This window comes from Rattus rattus, chromosome X, assembly GCF_011064425.1.
Source record: "Rattus rattus isolate New Zealand chromosome X, Rrattus_CSIRO_v1, whole genome shotgun sequence".
Taxonomy (NCBI): domain Eukaryota; kingdom Metazoa; phylum Chordata; class Mammalia; order Rodentia; family Muridae; genus Rattus; species Rattus rattus.
Window position 1 is genome coordinate 95,820,145 of NC_046172.1, and position 22,570 is coordinate 95,842,714.

Here is a 22,570-nt window from a genome sequence, read left to right on the forward strand (position 1 = left end):
TGTTTTGCCTGCAGGTATACATGTGCACCACATGCATGCAATTCCAGCAGAATCTAGAAGATGACAGTAGGTCCTATAAAACAGGAAAGTTACAGGAGGAGAGTGTCAGCTATCTGATATGGTTCTATGATTCAAACAAGGGTCCCCTTGAAGAGTAGGAAGCACTCTTACTGACTGAGCCGTCTCTCCTGCACCCATTTGAGCTTGTAATGTATTTAGATATACGTGTCTGAACTTCAAAATAGCACCGAGGGAGTGTGAAATGACTATGAGGCTTCACGTTATAAACATTCATTTTCAGCAATATTTAGTTGAACCCAGAAAATTGCATATACTCAGAAGATCGTCAGCACAGCAATCAAGATGCTAACTGTGTAATGTGACTATTGTGAATAGTGCTGCACACAATAAGCACAGGGAGGAGTTCTGTAGCAAGCTGCCTTGAATTCATTTACTCAGGCTGTCTATCCTCCTTTCTTCCCTTCCTTACCTCCCAGCAAATGAAGAATGTGCTAATCTATCATCTTAGTAGCTTGCTTTCCCTAGATTTTACATGGATGAAATCAAGCACTCCAGCTTTTTTCACTCAGCACAATTATTCTACCCTGCATAAATTCATTCCAATATGTCTTTAAGACATTTATGCAAATCTCCTTAAACATTAAAAATATATATGAAATGTCAATTGGGAATTAAGATTTCAAGAACACATATTTAGCACGCCTTTTGCTCCATTCTTGATGCCGAGTTGATGATATACCACCGATAACATGAAATATCATTTTATGATGTGCAGCCTATTTTCATTAAAATGGGCCCAGGTTTGATAGTCAAAGGGTTATTTTCTGTAACCTGTCCCTTACTAGCTGAGTAACTGTGGGCAAGTTCTTTCATATCTCTTTTCTTTATCTTGTTTATCTTAAATAAGGAAGAATGATGGGGCTTTGTATGGACAATAAAATAAAATTTCATTCATGAAGAGTTGAACATAGGACAAAATGCACAATAGATACTCAAAAGGTTTGATTTCTCTCTCTTGTAATTTGAGAAAAACTTTCATACTTAAGAGTGGTGTGTCTTTGACCTTAATTATAATATCATAGTGCCATCTGGTGACCATATAGAATGATTACATTATCATCATTTCTAATAAAACTAAACACTAAACCTATAGTGTGTTCTAGGATTACATCATAATGAACAACAATGAGGACTGTCTTTCAAAGTTGTTTTGCTGAGTAAGACCCCTTCCCTGGAGAGATATATGCTTAAATCAAGGTCATAGTTTAAGGAAAATGTGGAGAACTTCTCTCCTAGCCTGTCCTGGGATGAGCAGATTGCAGATTAAGTGTGCAAGCAAATAAGTCAAAGACTGCACATCTGTTTAACTTAGAAAAAGACTTAGGAAGAAGAGTATTGTTTTCCTCATTAGGAGATCTTCCTTTGGACAGCTTTAGTCTTGAGGATAGCTCCAGGAAGGGTTCAATAGCATGTATCCCCAATCATGACCCTAAAAATAGAAAGCCCTTCACAATTCTACCAATCCTCCACCATCTACTGAAACAACTGTACCATCAGAATGCAACTGATCTCAGGCTCTTACAATCTCAATCTCACTGAACTCTAGCTTTTAATTAAAAACTTAGGAAGTTTCCACATCATAAAGGGATGATTTTGGTTAGGACTGAAATCATCAGACTTACCCCTGGGCTACAGGTTTACATAGCTCTGAAGCATGTCTTGATAGATAATCACCCTTGCCATTTCTCTGGTACCATTAACTAGTCAAGACTGGTCAGTTTATTGAATATGAACTTTATTGTGATTTTGTTTGTAAGGCAGTGTGGCAAAGGCACTGTAAAAGTTACAAAGACTGCAAAATGTGGTAGAAAATGAGTAAGTTAAAAAGGAGAGAGCTACAAAATGTTATTTTTAAATGAGTGCATGCTGAACTAAACTAAATACTACAACTATGTTTTTTTTTGTCATTGCAGAAGCACTGAAATATTGGTGGAGGTGGGGCTTGGGGAAAAGATGTGAAAGAACTTCATGGAGGAGGTGGAATTTATGCTGGGCCTTGAATAGGGGCAGAATACTGACAGATGAGGATGAAGGGAAGAACATATAATGACTGGTTCACAGGAAATTTTGTAGACACACTGAAAAGCAAACCCCTGGGGAGTGGAGCTTCTGAACAGAGGGAAAAGCCTGGGGGGGTCTGGGTGGTTCCCAGACTCTCAAGTTCCCATATAGAGTTTTCAGTACCAATGATATTAGGAAGCACCAGGCAATGGGCTTGTTTGTAAATCTAGCAGCAGCAAGAGGTTTCACATTGTAGTCAGGGACCCCAAACTGGCTGTCCTATAACTGAATAGATTCGTCCATCTTTTGGTGTGCATGATTCTTCACTAGTCCTTATTCTTGCCCACTGACTGAATGGTAGTTCGTGCGCGCTTACCTGCGCGTGTGTGAGTGTAGGTGTGTGTGGATGGGTGGGGGACAGAGGCTTTGTCTCCCACTGCAGCTTCTTCAACTTCTCCCTCTTATGGCACACAGCTGGCTTCCAAATGACTAAAGTTCAAGCCCTTCTCACTGTCTCGGGTGCATTGAACTCCAGCTCTTGATTAAGCACCTAGGAAGCTTCCTCAACATGAAGGTAAAACACTGTGGGGGAGTTACTTGAGTTAGGGCAGGACCACACTTTCCAGAGGTGGTGGTGGTGGTGATGATGACATAGGGTTGGGACTGGTAAAAGTCAGCTCTGGCTACTGGTGAAATGTTGCTGATAAATCTGTAGTGTCAGTTCGGAGCTGAGATGTCAGGCTAGACCAGCTTGGCCTTGATCACCTCTCTCCTTCACCAACATGCCCTACAGGGAAGATATGCTGAGCAGGTGGAAACAGCAAAGACACATGTAGGCTGGTCAGATTCTTATTGTCCCATATGATTCACACCCCTGGAAGCCCTAAAGATCTTTTCTCAGTAAACGTGTGTGTGTATGATCTCCAGATGGGATTGTCACCTCCCCTATCCAGCTGCTGGAGGTATATAGGTTCTGTAGCTACTGATGCTACTTGGATCAGGAGGTATGGGAAATATCGGAAAAGAGAAAACGTTAATAAATGTGTGGAATTTCAGTAATTGTGAATCTTGGTTAAGACCTGGTGCCTGACAGATGATGGAACGCTGGCACGACTCTCTGATGATGCATACTTAGAGCTCAGTGAGATCATCGCTAGAGATAACTTTGAAGCTGATGTGGCCTTGCTTGACTTTGGCCGTGGGACCACCCTTCTTACGCAGGTACAGAGATTTCAGATCACGGCAGTCACTGGGGTCAGCATCCAGAGTAACCTGCCCCAGGAACTGATCACAGAATTTTCTGCTATTCCAGACCTGAAGAGACAAATCAAGGAAGTGAGTCTCAACAATCCACTAAGACCGATGCATCTAGTGACATCTAGGATGTATATATATCAAGTGACATATTTATCTTTTCCTGATAGTCTTTTGATTAAGAAGATAATGTTCCCCCAACAATACAGATGAAAGTAGATTAAGGATCATTTTTCATTCGTGGCTTTGTTACATAAAAGCAGCTTACCAGAAGTATTAAGCCAGAAATACTGTCAGACTGGCATTACCCATATTGACCTAGCATATAGGAGTTAACAGAACTAGCAAATACTTCCTTTCATGGGACTTTAGAGTACACATGTTCACAAGTATACTCATGAGCATATGATCTTCTGCCTATGGGAAATAAAGTCAAGGGCTTTATGTCAAAGGTCAATGCTGAAGTTGGTGTTTTGCTTATGGAGAAATGTTCTGAATACATTCAAATACATAATAGCTAGCCTTTGCTCTGCATCCTCCAAATGTGATGTGCTTGGGAGAAGTCAGTATGTGGTAGAGAACATAAACTCCCCAAGGTCCCTGTTCAGTCTTACCTGGATGATAATAGGAATGTCAGTGGTCCTTCGATAGAAAATGGCCTGGGTGTCAAAAATGGCATGCACAGTGTTCTTCTGGACAGGAGAACGGACTTCTTCCTTTCCACATTTGATGATCAGATATGGATTTACAGCTGTAAGAAAGTGACCTTTTTTGTTTTTGTTTTGCTTTTGAAACCCAGTGATTAAGTTTCTTCCCTAAAGAGGCAAGAGGCTATGATTTTATAAAGTCCAATTCTGTTCTCTACTAAGGATGAAATCTCCAGATTGGAAATATCAATGGAGATAATAAATGCAGACAATGTTTTCTAACTATATGTGCAGTCCTTACTTTCGTTGGCATACTTCTTCTCCAGGCCCTCAGCACTGTGGACAGTGATCTGGGTAACCACCTTTGGGTAGCCACGTGCCAGGTTCCAGCAAGACATCTTGGGCATGTCCAATGTCAGTTCCCTAGAACATTAATAAAAAGAAGTGTTACCTCATGATGAAATGAAACTCATAAGAAGCTGGGTGACCTATCCCATTGCTCCCGGAATGTGACTTATGTCTTTTGAGGGTGCTCTTTTTACTCTGGTTTATGGGACTTCAAGACTAGAGTTGGTACAGCTGGAGAGAGCAGTAGCTTAGGATCCCCAGCACAGAGAACAAGATAGAGAATCAAGGAAGAGTGCCAGCATCTCAAAAGCAGATAGAACCCATCTGAGAACTGAAGATAAAATACAAGCAGTAGAGCTTAAGAGACTGGCCCTCTCCCCTTAAATGCCAGATCAAAACTCTAAATCTCAGATCTCCATTGGAGGATTTTTCCGTAGCTCCACTCTGAGAAATATTTTCACCGCCTTCCTGTCTATTAGTGAGGTCTGACTTGAGCATATTGTCTTAAAGAGTATATGCATAGGGGAATATGGGCTGCGAATTGAAAGAAGGGAGCAAGGGCTAGAAGAGCATCACAATAAAATTGGACCTGAGCTGGACAGGCACTTCCGAGAAGATCCTCAGTAGAAATTCACTGGTACGGCCATGCTGGAACATAGTTGGAACAAGAACATAGTTGCCCTTCTTCAGATACTTGCTCAGAAACACGGTACGGGTGTCGATATAGGTGGAAGTCCCAGCTCGCTCCTGAATATACAGGTGATGAAGGCGGAATCTTCGGTTCATCTCCACCTAGGAGCAAAGAAGATGAAGCAGTGCATTCTGTTAAAATCAGAGTTTTTCTAGTAGAAGGTCCCACTTCTGCTCTCTTCTTCTTCATAATTCTCTTAACCCTAAAATCTCCTAACTTAGACTCTAAATGCTCGCATTCTTTCTGCTCCAAATGCTGTTCTTACCTTGAAGAGCTCAAAACCAATGATGTAATTGTCAGGTCTTCCCATTCGGCGGTAAGTGCGTAGATCCTTCTGCTGCAGTGACATGATGACCTTATGCCCATCCTCAGGCACAGTGAAGATGTACTGAGGGAAAGGGGCCATCAAAGAGATGAATGAGCAATTCCATTTAAGATAAACTAGCTGAAATTTTGTGGACCAAAATTCTTTTATGGGGAGCAGAGTCTCGGGTTAATTTCTGGGCTTTACTCTTGACCAGACAATGATGTAATAGAAAATTAATTCACTACTAAGTAAAGATCATTCTACTTGCTTCTCCCTATGGCATCTGGCATGTACTGAAAACTATTTTTAGGGCTTTGGTGCCAAGGAGGGTAGGTTTTAATATGTATGTTCCTGATAAGTTATTCATTTCTTCCTGTTATTATACCCTTGTGTTTAAAGCTATATGCAGAAACATTTCAGAATTCATAAAGACAGAAAGCATTCCTAGTCCACTCAACTAGACTTTGCCACACAGCCCTGGGTAGAATCATAAAACCAACCCAGACATTTGAGCAACCCAGGCAAGGGCCCCCAAAGGTCAATCTTGTCTAGATACCTACAGAGAAGCCATTCTCCAAGTTTGGTACAGGTACTTGGTAGGTATCTGAAACAATCCTACAGAGGGAATGAGTAACGATAATAAAGTTTCTTGAAGGGTAATTAAGATGGAAAGGGAAAAGAAAATTATAATTTTTAAAATTAAGTAAGCCAGTTTTCTGAACCATATTGTTCTCCAAAATGCCTAGGCAATGAGATCTATAGAAAGAAGAGCTCATGGACAGTGAGGCAGAGTTATGTCTGCTATGCTGCTTTAGGACATCTTCATACAGACTATTCAAATTCAGTCTTGGGGTGCTTGAGAGAGTCTTGTTGTTTTCTTGGAATGTGCCTGATCAGACATATGAGTATGGTGGTAAATAGAATGAAGTAGAACCTGACAAGGCAATGATTTAAATCCTGAGGGGGAAAATGACCTCATTCTCCAAGAGAAAAAACAGGTCATAATGACGGTTTTCAGAAGGGTAATCTACATGAAAAGGACTACAAGATATGATGTGTGTGATGTATCTGGTGAACAATTAGGCAGTAAAGACAAATGAGAAAGAACTGAGACAGCATCTGGAAGGAGATCCCCACTCTGTTGTGTTGAGACCATCACCAGAAAATACGAGTTAAGTTGGAACATTCAGAGAGAGGCAACTGGAGAAACCGATTCAGATTTGAAAATGCTACCAAGATAAGTTTCTGCAAAGAGACCTTGTCTTCTGGGTCTTACAAGCATCTGAGTCAATCTCTCGGGATCGTGGTTGGTGAGTATTATGCAATAGATTTGAAAACCTGATGCTAAATGAATACTCCAGAGAGGAGCAAAGTGAGATCTGATTCTTACTGGCTGCATAGCTTGGAGGCAAAGGACAATAATTGACTCTAACCTGAGGATTCTGCAGGAAGGTATCGCGGTTGTTATAGCAACCTCCCGATCGGTTCATCAGAGGGTCATCATCCACAGTCCAACATCCCACCACTGATTCCAGCTCCTTGCGACCGAAAACAGGGTTATTCACATTGCGGCAGACATTCAGTTTGTGAAAGTTGTGGCAAAAATCTTCCAGACTCATCCTAAATGGAAGGAATAGCAAAAGCAATGAAAATAGTACTTAATATGCATTTCTAATAAGAGACTCAAATCCCTAGTTGCAGAAAGATTTCTCACCAAAATTCTCCATCATCAGACATAACAAGCCCCAGGTTCTTGCGATCTGTTACAGTCAGTTGCTGCCACTCTTCCGAACTAAAAGCAAATAAAGAATAGAAGAATAAGCCATTATGCTTGCCAGGATGTCAAAAGAAGAGAATGCATGGTGACTAGGCTTACTTTATTTTATCTCTGGCTGGATTGCAGATCAGAAATGTCTCTGTTATTTGATTGCGCATTAGCAATCTAGAGGGATAGCTTTGGGAGAACTACAGAGCTTAGGATATGTAACAGTGAAAGTGAAATATCACTCACATTTCACTCCAGGGGCCGCTCCATTCTTGTCTTCCCAATGGGTTCCTTAGGCGAACCATATACAGCTTCTCAGTACTGAAGACTTCCACAAGTCTTTCGCTAAGACGGAGCTTGCGAATATCAGTCATGGTGTAGGTATAACCCTTCAGTAGACCCCAGTCTGTTTCAACTTCTTGTTCTTCCTGGCTGGGAGACTGGTAGCAAATAAAGATAAATATGGGCATAGGGATTGGGAAAGCCAAGTTCTGGATCCCCTCCTATCTTGGTTGTTTCATCCCAGTATGATTGATTCAAGTTCTCCCTGTGCAGATGAAAATTTGATCCTAATGTATAATCTAGCACAAAAGCAAGTGAAAGAGGGAAAATAATGTAACATAACAACGTACTTTAAAAATTCAAATTCAAAAAATCACTGACCCATGAACTGTGACTTAAAAAAAAAAAGGTGGTACAGCAGATTCATTCTTTGAGGGAACAGTTATAACTTCAGTGTCCAGGAGCCAAGATGATAGCAATAGTTTACCAAAAGCTATTTACATCACCTTTGATGGTGCCTTGGCCCTCAATGGAACAACTGGTTCAAAGGGATAAAAAAATTAACACTCCTCAATCTCTAAGCCAGTTAGTTCTTCATGCCTATGTTAGCTTTCTGAGATCCATTATTGGCTCTTTTTGCGGGTTTCTGGGTTAAATACAACGCTCCCTGCTAAATTTTGTTATCTTTTGTGCCAGATGTGAACATAGAGTGATTGTTTAGGGTGAATGCAAACCTCAATGGAGCAGGAAATTAGACCTCCTTTGGTGAACGTTTTGTACAGTTCTCCAAACAGCTTGTACTTCTCTTCAACAAGATCGGTGTAGCGTCCTTTCTGCATGTCAATGATTTCAGCCAATGTGCCCGTGAAGTCCATGATGATATCAGTGATGGTCAGACCATCCAAAGCCTCATAACAGCCCAGAAGCCTGAAAGCAAGTATGCAGTTATCTCGAATAAATCAGTTATCCAGATCAAGGGCAACATGCTCCCAAAAATTAAAGCAATTCTTGCTCAGCCTCTACCAGCTGATTTTTCTCTGGATACATAGTAGGAAATATTTTGAGATTACAATTAAAATTTTCTAGGCTTAGGCTATGTTGATAAATGCTAGTCCATGTGGAAAGTTCTTCCTACAGGCAGATGACAGGCAAGGTTTAAAGGAGGTGAGAATTCCATTTGAATTTCAGGTTAACAAACTGAAATTTCCATAGGAGACAGGATTTAACAGAAACCAAAGAATCTATGAGTTTAGAGAGGCTGGCCCAGGGTTAATGAAAGGTCTTTAATCTTACTGATCTGCAGCCAACTTTAACTGTGGGGTTGAATAGGGCAGAGTGAGTGCCCAATGACAAATATAATCTTTCTTTCCTCCTGTATCATAACCACCGACCCGTCAACTCCCTCCTTACTTTGCATATGCTTTTTCCAGTAGAGCATTCCAAAACTCATTCATGGAGGTGGAGAATGAGAAGACCAGATCTCCATTGATGGTGGGAAGCAAGTCATCAATCACCACCTCAGTCCACTCTCCAAAGTGCCAGAAACGGAAGCGAAAGATTCCAGCATATTTTTCTGGCTTCCGAGGATCCCATTCCTGTTCCTTATGGTTGGGAATTGCCTAGAAGAATAAGAACATTTAGTCAAATATTACTCACAAGGCTATATCCAGATGTAGAGATTATAGTGAAGTCCTAAGAAAACCATATAGCAAACAGAAACTTGCTTTTGAGTCTAGGTTAGAAAAGCCTAAGGTGTGGCATTTTTTTTCCCACAACTTCTGTTTCCACAGGTCAGCTTTGCTATGTGTGATATTACCATATCTGCTATTCCCATCCTAAATGCATAGGATACTGGAGAGAACGTCAGAGGAGTCCCCATAGATAATCAGTAAACTAGATAAGAGACTATCTACATAGATTCATAATCAAATGTTTAAATACATGAACAAGACATTTAAAAGTAATATCAGGATTGGAGAGATAGTTCATTTACTCCTTAATCATCAGTACTAGAGTTCAGATCCCAGCACCCAAGTAACAAGCCTGGTGTCTCTGTAAATGCTTGTGCCCCCAGCTCCTCAGATGGGAGAAACAGAAGATTCAGGGGACGTGATGGCCTCCATATTAATGGAGAAACCATGACTTCTGGCTTCAGAGATAGATCCTGCCTCAAGATAAGTAGGTCAAGAGGTCAAGAGTGCAAAAAAATGCCCTCTCTAGCCTTAACGCTTGCACACAGAATGCATCCACATATACATACTGTACCCATTCTCATAAATAAGCAATAAAATAAACCAAATAAATCTTAAAAATTAAAACCAATACAGATGCAATTCTTACTCTGGTTTGCCTATCTAGAGCTTCATGTAGTTTCATAGATTTATTCAACATAATACAGATTTTGTCATGCCATTAATAAAAATAAAATTTTGGAATTCTGTTTTTATAACTATCGCATTATAAATATTCAAATCCATTTCTATTGGAACTTGTTCATTGTCCTAAATAAAATGTTCTTTCTTGTTTTGAATTTTACCTGAATAGTAAGGAGGAAGTTTTGTACTTTTAATAATTTCTAAGCACCTTTCAAGGATCCTTTACTACCTTTTTTACCTTTTCTGTTATGTACCTATGTGTTAATGACTCCACGGCTCCTACTGGCTTCATAACAAGTTGGTACAAAGAATATAGTATATGAAGAAATACTGAGTCACAGCATGACAAATGACAGCAAGTGAGCAACTGGCATGTGCGACAAAGTTATTATGCAAAATGTCATTGTTAGAATCTAGCGTACATGGATTTTCACTGTAAATCTCAGCTTGTTTTTATTTGTAAAAATTCTTACCATGGAAATAAGTTACCTACTTCTGTTTTTGAGAAGTAGAACGATCTCAAAAAGTTAGGAGCTGATTTCTTTTCTGTCAAATTATTCAAGAAGAAGGCAGAAATAGATTACGATTCCAGAGAAAGGGTATACTACCTTTGTCCAGTGTGGCTCCTGAACAGCCAAACAGGAAAATGCAGAAATCATTGCCTTGTTCCCCAGTCTTCCCTGGATCAGCTGGTGGTTGCTAATGTTGCCCACAATCAGATGGGGGTCATCAGAAATGTCCTGGGGGATACAGTAATTGGTTATGCAGGAGTCAGGGATGAGATTTCAAGAGTAGCTAGAAGCTCAGCTAAGCCTTTACAGAGGAGATGGGGTTGTGTGAGGCTAGGGTGTTTATAAAGGAAAGGTTGGGGAGATTTCTAGTATAAACAAAAAGCTGTGGATAGCCTATGCACAGAGAAAAGACCTTATGGGGAGAATGAGGAAAGAAATGGAAGGAGAGAATGAGGTAAGATAGGACGGCCTTTGTCATTGGCATTTCCACCACAACAGCGAACACGGGAAGACTAGAGCTAAGGCTTTGCATGCTGCATTCTGATCTCAGTTTTGTTGAGATGAAATTTCCCTGAAGTCTCCGTGCTTGTGGAAGGGTGACTACCTTTAAGACACAAGGTCTGATCGAGGTGAACATTCATGCATCTGCTTCTCTAGGAAAATGAGTGAGGAGACCATACAGGAAGTCCTTTCTAACAGAAAGCCAGGTAGTTTCCATGACAACCAGTTTTCCCAACCCTCACCTTTGTATGAATATAAATGACAGCAACATTAATAGCAGGTGTTAATAGACCATTCACAGGCATATATTTCAACGGAAACTCTTCCCATGGGGCATATTCTAAAAGTACCTGACCAGATAGTAGGAACAGTATTTGTTAGGGGCATTACATATGTATCTTTACTTCAATGTCATTAGCTGGGTCGTCCCTACCGTCAGTAGGAAAAATGAAAGCCAAATAATGCAACTACAACAAAACGTAATGAAAACAAAATGGAGCTACTTTGGAAGTATGTTCAGTGCCTAGAGAAAAAGGATCCGCAAAGTTCATCTGGTGGTGGACTGGATACGAGAGTGAGTGACTGAGTGCTTGAGTTGACTACCCGATGGACAGGGGAGAAACGTTGATGCATAGCAGATAAAGAAACGGCCATAAGCAAAGAACTACAGGACGTCACATAATTGCAGTCATGATGTGGCTCAGATCATCAGCACTGGCAGATTTCAAAGACAGCAAATCCCAATTAAATCCTGATAAATGGAAACATTTTCAGGGAAGCGGTTATTGGCCTGTAAGTTGACAATCTACATATCTTGATGAAATAAATCCCAGGTGCAAATGGAAAGAAAATCTATGTGCACACTCTTTAAAATTATTAAACAGAAACAGCTATATTTTTCTGGTGCATAATGTCTATTTTTTTAATGGATGTAATTCTTCTTGAAGGGCTTGATCTACAGAATGAAGCATTCCATATATCTATTCAAAGCCAAGATAGTTCTGGAAAGAAGTAAGCACTGTGGGCAGAGACACATCCAAAGTGAAGATTAATTGTGCATCAATCTGCCAAAAGGAGCTGGTTAGGTGGGTCAGCTTTAGATTTTCTGGTTGTTTTTGTCTAAGATGCTTGTCTGGTGCCTTATCACTGCCTTTTCTCTTGGAAGACTACTTCTATCATGCTAAATAGTTTACAGGTTCTCAGCGGCTTTTTATTTTCATTTACCGAGCACAGAGCAGGTGCATTGGGCGAGTCAGATCCTGATGAATCCTCTCTCCATTTCTCTGCTTTTTCTAAGATGACATTAAGAAGCATCATTGCACCTCCCTTGGCCAGACATTGTCACTTTATTTGGAGCAAGATATGAAGTTCTGCCCCAATTTCTCAGATGCAGATGAAACATAGGATTGTTTCCTAGTGTAGAAATCAGCCAAGTGAGTGTTTATACATTTCAAGGCAAACTGCTAGTTTTATGAAGAGGTACTATGGTTTGGAGTTACTTTGCAATATTTTTACTTTAGATGAGCAGGAGTCCACACCTGGTCAAAATTTTTAATGTGTAATCTTCTATTCACATAAGGGAGCAAAGAGACACACAGGCATATTCAAAATGAGGGACTGGATGATTATTGTCCTCTTTGTATGAACTGGATATAGTTATTATCAAGAGCACACTATACTATCTTATATTACTTTAAATTTTTGTGTCGAACTCCTAAAAGTTGATTTTAAGACACAGTAACAGTCATAGAATATCAAAAGGAGTGGAAGAAAGAGGGTGATCAGATAGGGGCAGCCACTTGAGTCTCTGGTTATCTAATCACTAGGAATCTAGGCCTAAAGCTTTTAATTCTTCAAAAAAAGACACATAATATTAAAGAAGGGACCTTAAGACTTTGGCTGGCCCACCCCTTTCTCCTTAAGCTTGTCACTGAATGATTCTGTGTAAGGGAACAATATTGTGGGGCTCCCCCACAGATATCCATCCCTAAATTGTACACTGTGCTCAAAACTCCATTTTTTGCAAGATTTTCTCAGCTCCTGGTTTTAGAAAAAAAATCACCAATAGGCATTGATTTCCAGAATTCAAGTGTCTATGTATAAATCATTCTTGTACTACATGCAAGTAGCATGATGTGTCAAATAGAAAACAAATCTTACTAAAGCCATAGCACGTACATTAAAAGGCCAGGAAACAGCCAAGGGGTTAGAAAAGATAAGAAGAAGAAACTTGCCAAATCTTAGAAGCTTTGAGAATTTTCCAGCAATAGATCAAAAGAAAAGAAATCATTCTTAAGTGACTTTTAATATGTATTGGGACACACATAGCTTCCTTTTGAAGTTAAAGAAGGAAGGTTGTGGGAAGTTTTCTGTAACTCCAAGTTGAGATGCAGAGCGTAGATGGGACATTTCAGCCTGAGCCATGCTGGTGTGGTAAGAATGGGGTTCAGTGAGAGGCCACAGCTCACATATTCATAATATCAGGGTGACTTGAGAGTAGTGGAGAGATGTAGAAGATGCTGTGTTCCTAATGGCTCCAGATGTGCTGGCACAGTTGAAGTGATTCTTGAACTGAGTGGTTTGGCAAAGCAAAGTGATTTCTTAGGTAGAGTATACATAATACTAAGAAATTGAACATAAGAAAAACTGGAGTGCTTCCCAAATACTATCACCCCAAGAAAAATGTTCTGTAAAGAAGGGATCTTTTCTAGGAAATATATTCTCTTGGGTGCTCATTGAGGGACATTTCAATTAGTCTCACCTCATCCCTATTCCCAGAAACTCCTGATGGAATCTCAGTTATGAGATCTCTAAATCTGCAAAGTTCACTCTATTTGCAACAATGACACACAGACCTTTTAGCAATCTTTTAGCAACTGTTTGTGCAAGTAACATTTGAAGGCAGAAACCATTGAAATTCAGGTTCCCTTCAGGAACCACAGTAATAGCAAATAGTCCTTCTATAGCCAGTATCCAGAAGAGTGGAGGCAATTTTAAAAGCACAGTGTGCAGTCAAGCTGGGGAGCAGGTCAAGATATGGCCAGCCCTTCAATACGTACTTGATGATTGACTATTTCCAGAAGGAGTAGAGGCTAATTGGCATAAAACTTCTATTCAGAACCTGAGGGCCATGTGAGATAGCCCAAGGAGCCATTATCTTATCCTCAGAAAATTGAACCAGAAGGGGAGCTTTAGACCTGGGTCCACAGAGCAATGTTGTATGCTCTCTCGGTGATCTAGCTTCACCTGCTGGGAATTTTTATTTCTATGTGAGCATTTTAGCACCAGTGCAACATTCTCTCCCTTCAAAGGAGAATGAAATATGGAACCTAGAACAACAAAAGGTCAACTTCAGCCAGGTGGTGGTGACACACCTTTAATGCCAGCACTTGGGAGGCAGAGGCAGGTGGATCTCTGAGTTTGAGCCCAGCCTGGTCTACAAACCCTGTCTCAAGAAATGAAACAAAACAAAACAGACACACAAAAGAACAACTTCAACTTCCAGTATAAACAAATAAATCATTACACAATGATATTCATATCTGAAACTTCGGACTCTGGTATGAGATGAGACTCAGATACAGACACAAAAATTCTTCATTGGGAAGAATTTATATATCTGTTCATGGAATATTTTAGGCAATGTTAAGGACTAACATGATACATGCTATAACATGGATGCCCTGTAAAAAGATGCTAAATGAAAGAATCCACATAACTTTAAGAATACATTTTAATGAAAAAGTCCACAATAGAAAAATCTGGATAGAATAAAAGATTAGTGGTAGCTAGTGAGGAAGGAGTAACTTACTAGGAATTGACATGGAGATTTTTTATTTTTAATTTTCTCACTTTTTAGATTATAGTACAATTATATAATTTATCCCTTCCCTATTCTCCCTCCAATTCTCCCATATATCCATCTCCACACCCTTCAAATTTCTGGCCTCTTTTTTCACTGATTATCATTGCATTCATATATGTATGTGTGCACACACACACTCCTAAATATAACCTGTTCCATCTATATAATGTGGCTCGTATGTATGTTTTCAATGCTGCCCAGGGAAAAAGCTCCTTTCCCATTCCCAGGTTTGCTCAGTCATCAATGATTGCATAGCGTTGAGGCCTCGTGGGTTTCCCCTGTTCACTTTGGCAGGACATGGGGAACTTAATGTATTGATGCTATTTTGTGCCACTGGATTGTGGTAATATTTGCACAACCATGTCAATCTACCAAAGAATGCTCACACTGTACACTTCAAACAAGTAAATTTCGTGTCATATGAATTGTACTTTCAACAAAGATGAAAACTATTTGAAATACAGAATTTAAAATTAATAGAACATTTGGAGAAAGCATACAAGTCTATCCAACTCCAATTCAACTCTGATTGGGTAAACAATAAAAAAAAAAAACTTAGAATCGCTTTCTGGAGAAAGACACAACGTCTGGACACCAGATGAAATTCATGAGACATCTAAGTCCAAACTACTGGACTAAGGTTCACCAGCAATAGATGGAAATTCTACTAACCTAGAAAAGTAAGAGTACTGCTTCTATTCTTATTCCATCACTGGCTATCTTTTACCTGAGCATGTATATTCTTCTTGGTATGTTTTCCTACATAAATTTCCCCTGCCATTCATATGAACATAGTTTTAACCTGGTACTTCTTTACACTCCCATTCAACCCAGACAATGTAACAAAATGACCAGTTGGTAGAGTACTCCATGAAGGAACACAAAACAAAGTCATTGGCAGTAGATTGCAGAAGTTAGAAGCTGACCATGAGAATTGACAGAAGATCTTGTGCAGGAGCCTTTTGTTCTTCAACAGCTGGCTGTGCAAATTCCCATGAGGCTTTGCTTCATGTAAGTCAGGGATTAGATGTGTCTGACTTTGGGACACTATTGAGGGTGGGTATGAGTCAGTCAGGAAAAAAGCCAGAGTGCTTGGCAAAAACTGGAGAAAAGATTTCTGTGGGAATTTGGCACGCAAATTCAGTCTAAAACTTGTACCTGCAGACTCAATTACTCTGAAACTTCATGGAACTTAACTTTTCATGAATTATTAAGACTATAATTTATGTTCTCAGGTGTAAAAAAAAGATAAAGAGCATGTGGAAAATACCCAGAAAACTAGGAGAAAATCAGGCCACTGTCTTATCGAAAAGAAACAGGGTTTTTCTATGGAGGGTATGGATAGTTAATTGCCACTGGTTAATTAAAAATATCTTTTATTTCCCGTGTATCTACTGATTCTTTAAGCCAAGCCAGAGCCAGGTGTAGTAAAACTGGCCTATAATTCCAGCACTTGAAATCAGTGAGGCAGGAGAATTATGAGTATAAGGCTATCCTGGGATACATAACACAACTGTATCATGGTAGAGATCCGTGTCGAGCATATACAAGGGCCTGGGTTTGAACTCCAGCGCTGGAAACAAATGAGTGCCAGATTTAGTTGCACACACCTATAGTCCAGCTTCTTTGCAGACTGGGCCAATGGAATGACAAATTACGACTTTTTCTCAAACTAGAATTAGAAAAGCTGCAGAATGTAGCTCAGGGTCCAGTCACTTATACTTAAGTAGAGAACAGAGCAGGAGGAAAGTTGGTTTCGAAACTTGCCAAGAAAAAGAGAAACCCTGGTTGAGTATGATGCCATGTGGTATTATGAATGGGGAAATGTCTATACCCTTTCCTGCACACCAGTATCTCAATTTCCCTAAGAAAGCAATGAAAAGCAGTGACCCATCTGCTCTTCTTCTGGAGTCAATTCAAAGAAGCCTATTACTGTGCCTCAGCTTTCCTGACGGGAGGCATGATTCTTCAACTCAACCTTAGCCTCCATTCTAGTTGTAAAATAATCCATAACTTTCAGAGAAAGCTCAAGTATTCCACAACCTTATTTTTACATGATGATCTAAAAACTCTATGTGCTTCTTATTGATATATCAAACAATAACATCTCAAGTATCTTGCTCCTTTGGGTTTATTAACTCTGTTTCATACGGTGTTCTCCAAAGGGAGTACGTGGATCTGTTAATGGAAGAACAGCAATGAGGAAGTGAGTATGGTCTAAAAGGTAGCTGCATACACGCATGTTTGAAAAACAAACAGAGGCCTGAACAATATTATGATAGGAGGTAAAACTTATTTGGGCTTTGAAGTCAAGTTCTGAGTCAAAGCTTGCTGGAGGTTGGAACCTGAGTGAATCTTTACCTTCTCCTGGGAGACTTGATTTTTTTCATCTACTGCTTTCAGTCTCGTTGCTTCTACATTTATTTGTGTGTGGGGGGGTGGGGAGCAGATTGACAACTGGTGGCAATTGCTTCTCTTCTTCCACCATGTGGGTTCCAGGGACAAAACTCAGGTCTATGAGATCACTTGCAAGTACATTTTCTTGATGAATCATGTTGCAGATCCCTGTTATATTTGTTTGTTTGTTTGTTTAGGTTTTTGAAGACAGAGTTTCTCTGCATAGCTCTGGCTGTTCTAGAACTTGCTCTGGGCTCAAACTCAGAGATCTGCCTGCCTTGGCCTCCCAAGTGCTGGGATTAACAGCGTGTTCCACCATGCTATTTTTTAAAACCAGGAACATGAGTTCCATCAAAGAACTTGTAACATACCTACCTTGCTAACCATGATTAGAAAAGATGAAGTGAAATTATATATAGAGAATTCCAACACATAATCCAGTCCATACGAGGCATGTCATAAATGCAATTCCTTTTGCTCCTCCCCTGTGTTCATTCTCCACCTCTACACACACACACAGTCCTTACCACTGAAGCTTACTCTAGAAGGGGCATAGTTTGCCTTAAAGAAAATATAGACTATTGTTGTAATTATTAAGGGATTTCCCTCCCTGTGAATTCACCTAGGATTAAATCTACAGAATGTGGATGAAGAAAACAAAATACAAGAACTAAGCCAAGACAGAGTGGGAGAAGATGCATCTAAAGCCGAAGCAGCAGAGGAAATGCTGTCTACTTTGTTCACATCTGGGAAATGGCTTTGTGTTGCCTTCCAACTTTGCCACCCACCAGATATCCTTCCATTTCCTCTAGGACTTCACCCCACCAGTCGCCTCTCTCCTGCATCTTCAAACTCTCTCTCTCTCTCTCTATTTTTAGATGGGTAAGACATTCACATCTTTGCTTCCCTAAACATGTTAACGGATTCTATTCATGTTTCCTGGATTTTTAAAATTATAGGCAAATAAAATTATCTGTAACTCTGTCAACAAGTTAGAGGTTTAGAAATGTAGATTTCCCCCACTCTTATATTTTCTTTCTTTTCTTATTGTTGATATGGAGGACTGAATCTCGGCTTTATTGCTGAGCTCCAGTTCCAAGCTCCATCTTATGCTTTGAATTAGTATCGTTCCTTGTGAATCAACAGTAGCTTTTAGGGCATCTAAGCCTGGTGCCTTTGCTTCTTCATAAAAACACCATATTCAAGGAGGTGCCTTGCAACTTCAGCTGGCCCACTCCTTTCTTCAAGTACAGGGGAAAAAAAAAGACATTGAGATCAATGTATCTTGGCACCACCTGGTGGCAACGTGTATGAACTAAATTAACTCTTAGAATTCCAGTTAGGAGTTTAAAGTGAAAATTGCAGCAAGAGCAACAAAATGATTGTTCGTTCCTTAAAATGACAAACACAGAGTTGATAACTAAGGCGGTTCCCAATCACATGTTAAAAGACATCTCCATACAAAGAGAGTCTTCAGTTCCCAGAGCTTGCACTTTCTGATATCTCCCTACACGAACATTGGGAAATATCTCCAGTATATTATCCTTCTGTCCAGTTGTAACGTCTTGATAAAGCAAGGTTGCTAATTATTTTCCAGATTCTATCACTGTATCTTATTATACATCAGAATCTAGTTCATATACAGCTTCTGGAGAGCCGTTGAGATGCACTGAGACACAGCACATAGATATTCCATTAAGACCGATACTAACTATTAGTAGTTAATATTAGTGGGTATGGAAAGACTGCAGTTATGTGTGAATCCCACTAGGTAATACTGAAATGGCACAGCAAATGATATTTAATAAACAGACCCAAAGCCTCCCTTCCCCAACGCAACTTTTGTGTTCTTCACGTAGAAATCATTTCACTGATGCCCACTGTCTAAGAGGATATTGGCTTCATTGATCTGAGGTTATCTTTAAGGTAAGATGACAGGCAGCAAACTAAAGAGACAAGAGGATAGTTTCTTTCTAGATTTCAATACGGATTCAAATTTCTAAAAAGAATAAGCACAGTATATTTCCTTTTCTGTTGTTGCCCCTTTTTTTATATGATTGACTGAATTTTTAGTCCCCTCAAGCTAAAGTCTACTTTAAAATTGTCTCTGGGTGAGAGGATGATACATCAGCTGTTTTGTGTTAGTCATTTAAAAGTGTGAAAACATCACGTAATTCATACATATTATATATATATATATGAATTTGTTAATTATAACTCAACAAAGAGAAATAGAACAACAGTGAAAGCTAGGAAGAAAGAAGACAGAATTCCACATTTTCTACTTAGTAAGTCAGTGTAAATGAAATAGTAGGTCATGTGGAGTTTTGAATCAAAAGGAAATCATGGAGACAGAAAGTGGGGCAAAAAATGAGAGATACCTGAGGACGTTTCCACACAACCTTTCCTGGAAGCAGCCGGTTGAAAAACAGAGAATCATTCTCCGGTAGGAAGGTAGGGTCACAGAAAAGTCGGCCATCCTTCATGCAGTCTTGCTTCAGTTCTTGGTACTTCTGGTTTTTAAAGAGCTTCAGAGGAGGACCCATTATTATCCAACTAGGTCTAGAATGACAAAAATTGTTACTTTGGAGGAACTTCTCAGATCTTTCGAGGATTACCTAAAATTCCACAAATGGCAGTGGCTGCAGTGGCTTCCTCCCAAAGCCTTCAGATTGAGGAAAAGTCACTGCATTCAAGAAAAGAGGAGTCAAGGTTCAGATAAATGGTCGATCCTGGGTGAGCACCTAACCATTTTAGGACCTTGGTTTCTTCATCTGCCAAATGGGACAAAATGCACTTTAATGGCCTCACTGGGAAAATAGGTAACAGATGTGAAGATTGCCAGCTAAGCATAAATCATTATAATGTAAAAGGTAATTTTCCATTTCTACTGACATGGAACAGCTCCGAAAAGTACATTTTAAAATTTGATGATAAAGAAGGGAAAAAAAGTCACTTTACCGTGTTCGGAATGAATCAGTGTCCTGGAGCGCTACATATTTGGTGCGGGGTGGGTGGGGGAACAGCGTCTTTCAATTCTAACAAGTCCGTTTACACACCTACTTTCATTTTATTATTTAAAGAGTTTGTATGTTTTACTATTGGCCAAGAAGGCTAATGTAAAAAACAGAGCTCAGCAGATGGCCTCCAAACATACATAAAAAGATAGAAAGATTATATGTTCTTTTGTTCCCTTCAAAGTGTAGAATCATTTGCAGACTCCAAAACCAAAAGGCAGACTGAAATTCAATTACACTAATTTGACAGACTATAGGTTTTTAATCCCATAGTAATATAATACACTATTGCTTCCTTTCCTTTGGAAAAAAAATAAAAGAAAATGCCACATAGCTAAACAAAATTAATATAGTGGTTTTTTTTCACACACAGTCTGTCAGACTGCTCTACACACAGATATCCTTAACAATTGGTTCGTATGAAGGTAATTTAAAAGGCAAATTTGCTTTTAAATAGCTTTGTAGTGATAATAGATCTTTCTATGTCATTACTTGATCCGCAGGGATAGATTTGTAATGAACTGAACGGTTTTTCTTCTGACATTTAGTAGTAAATGAAAAACTGTTGTGAAATTTTTATGGTGTCAGCTACATCAAACCTTTATTCCTATGATTCTATGAGCTCAGTACAATTAAAACCAAAAACCTACGGTTCAGAGTTCTAAAAAATGTTTCATGAAATTTGCAAGGACAAAGAATAAAACAAACGCCCAAATTGGCTACATTAGCACTGTATGCGTGGAGTGGGTGGGTGGGTGTGCGTGCAAGCAGTGTTCCTGTATGCACACATATATATGTTTGTATGTATAGGAGCATATTTTATAGTTTCTACAATATATCTCCATCTTAGAAGCACTAGGATCCAACATTTATTCTACTACTATACTAGATTTTCTATGAGTCCTGCAGATTCTAATTCAGCTCCACACAGCAAGTTTGTTACTTACCAAGCCGTATTCCAGGCTCTTCTGTTGCATTTACTATTTTCTAAAAGTAGTAATAATACCAGTCAATTAGGTCCTTGCATGTCCTTCAGTACTGTGGCCCACTGCCTCATGATGAAACAGTTTCCCCACTTGAAAACCATAAACCTATAAAAACTACTTTCTTGATGTTATTTTATGGTAAAGCTATTTGCAAGATATGTGTAACGAACATGCCCTTTCTCCTAATTTAAAAATTAAGAGACTGAACATAACCACAATTTTTCCATAGCCTTATTTATTGTCAATTGTTTTTTTTCAAATTAAGTATTGTGGAAACACTGCAAAACACCAATGTACTTTCTGCTAACCAGATTTAAGCCTGTTCCTGTGTTTTAGATATTTGTGTGTTTCATTGTATTTGAAAGCATGGGTGGCATCAGTAATAATTCTCTGTTAAGCATCAGAGCCAATCTGAGTGTTTGCCCAGACTCCTTTTCAAAGCCTATTACAAATGGACTCTAATTTTCATGTGTGTTCAAAGTTACAGCTAATATTCCCGTGTCTCTCGCTTTCCCTAGAAGGTTTGGTGGGCTGCCAGAGGCTGGGGGCTGTAAATATGGACAGTCTGAGGCAATTAGGACATTTAGTTTGCCAGAACCTCCTAGCGCTGAACATTCTGGATAAATGGGTATTTCCTGCCCAGGAAAGCCATGTGCTCTCACAGTCTCCTTTGCTAATCAGGCCAATAGCAAGGCTCACAAAAGCTTGCGAGAAGAATTTGTTACAAAGAGACCCTGTCTAAACACAGAAGCAGCATCAATTCAACAAAATTAGATTTGATTTTTAAAGCCAACAAAATAGGTCTGGTGAGATGGCTCATCAGGGAAGGGCACTTGCAAAGCCTGATGACCTGAGTTCAATTCCCCAGGAACCACATGGTGGAAGGAGAGAACTGGCTCCCACAAGTTTTTATACACACACATACACACACACATACGCTCACTCCTAAATTGAAACCAAACCATACTATGATCTAGGCAGGAATTTTTCAGAAACATAATGTACAGCTGGTATTGGAGGGTCCAATCTTGATAGAATGAATGCCTTTTCCATGAAGATGCTTGCATTGCAAGGACACATTGTGCATTTGAACTTTCACTCGGGTATAATCATAGTCCTAAATCCTGCTGGACTTATATAGTAGGATTGACTCCCCCCATTTCTGACTAGGTAGGTAACAAGTCAGTTGTGTTCCACTTGCTCTATGAACTTGATCTCTTTGTACTTCAGAGTTTTGTTTTGTTTTGTTTTGTTTTTTATCATGAGACTGGAGGTATGAATCCTTCACCTTTAAACTATAGCTTTAACCACTAAGATTGTTTGTGTAAAGCAATTTGAATAAATAGAAAGTGCTATATGGTTGCAAGATAAGCACTGAAAGCCCTCTCATTACTGGGCACCTTGTTCAGCATCTCCGCGTATTCGTTTGACAGATAAATGTCTTTAGTAGACAATCAATATTTGTGTGGCAAATTATTTGAAGTGTGCATTGTTGAATTTAGTTTGCATGCTCTTTTTTTTTTTTTTTTGCAGCAGCAGCA

The 22,570-nt window shown here is 39.4% G+C and overlaps 1 protein-coding gene across 1 annotated transcript; it reads right to left on the reverse strand.

Annotated features, from left to right (window-relative positions):
- Positions 1-1,795: 1,795 nt before the first annotated feature.
- On the reverse strand, positions 1,796-19,628 carry Capn6 (calpain 6). The gene is made up of 12 exons (XM_032890346.1): positions 19,408-19,628; positions 10,360-10,491; positions 8,787-8,995; positions 8,111-8,303; positions 7,341-7,534; positions 7,044-7,121; positions 6,763-6,949; positions 5,288-5,410; positions 4,921-5,123; positions 4,285-4,406; positions 3,951-4,087; positions 1,796-3,396 (listed from the first exon to the last, which is right to left on the reverse strand). Exons 1-12 carry the CDS (start codon positions 19,570-19,572, stop codon positions 3,214-3,216), a joined length of 1,926 nt encoding a protein of 641 aa, XP_032746237.1. The 5' UTR covers positions 19,573-19,628; the 3' UTR covers positions 1,796-3,213.
- Between the last annotated feature and the right edge of the window lie 2,942 nt (positions 19,629-22,570).

Coding starts and splice junctions, on each gene's coding strand:
- Capn6 (XM_032890346.1), bottom strand. CDS start 19,572: ATGGGTCCTCCTCTGAAGCTCTTTAAAAACCAGAAGTACCAAGAACTG. Junction 7,122..7,340: donor AGCGGCCCCTGGAGTGAAAT/GTGAGTGATATT, acceptor ATTTGCTTTTAG/TTCGGAAGAGTGGCAGCAAC. Junction 5,124..5,287: donor TTGGTTTTGAGCTCTTCAAG/GTAAGAACAGCA, acceptor CTTTGCTCCTAG/GTGGAGATGAACCGAAGATT.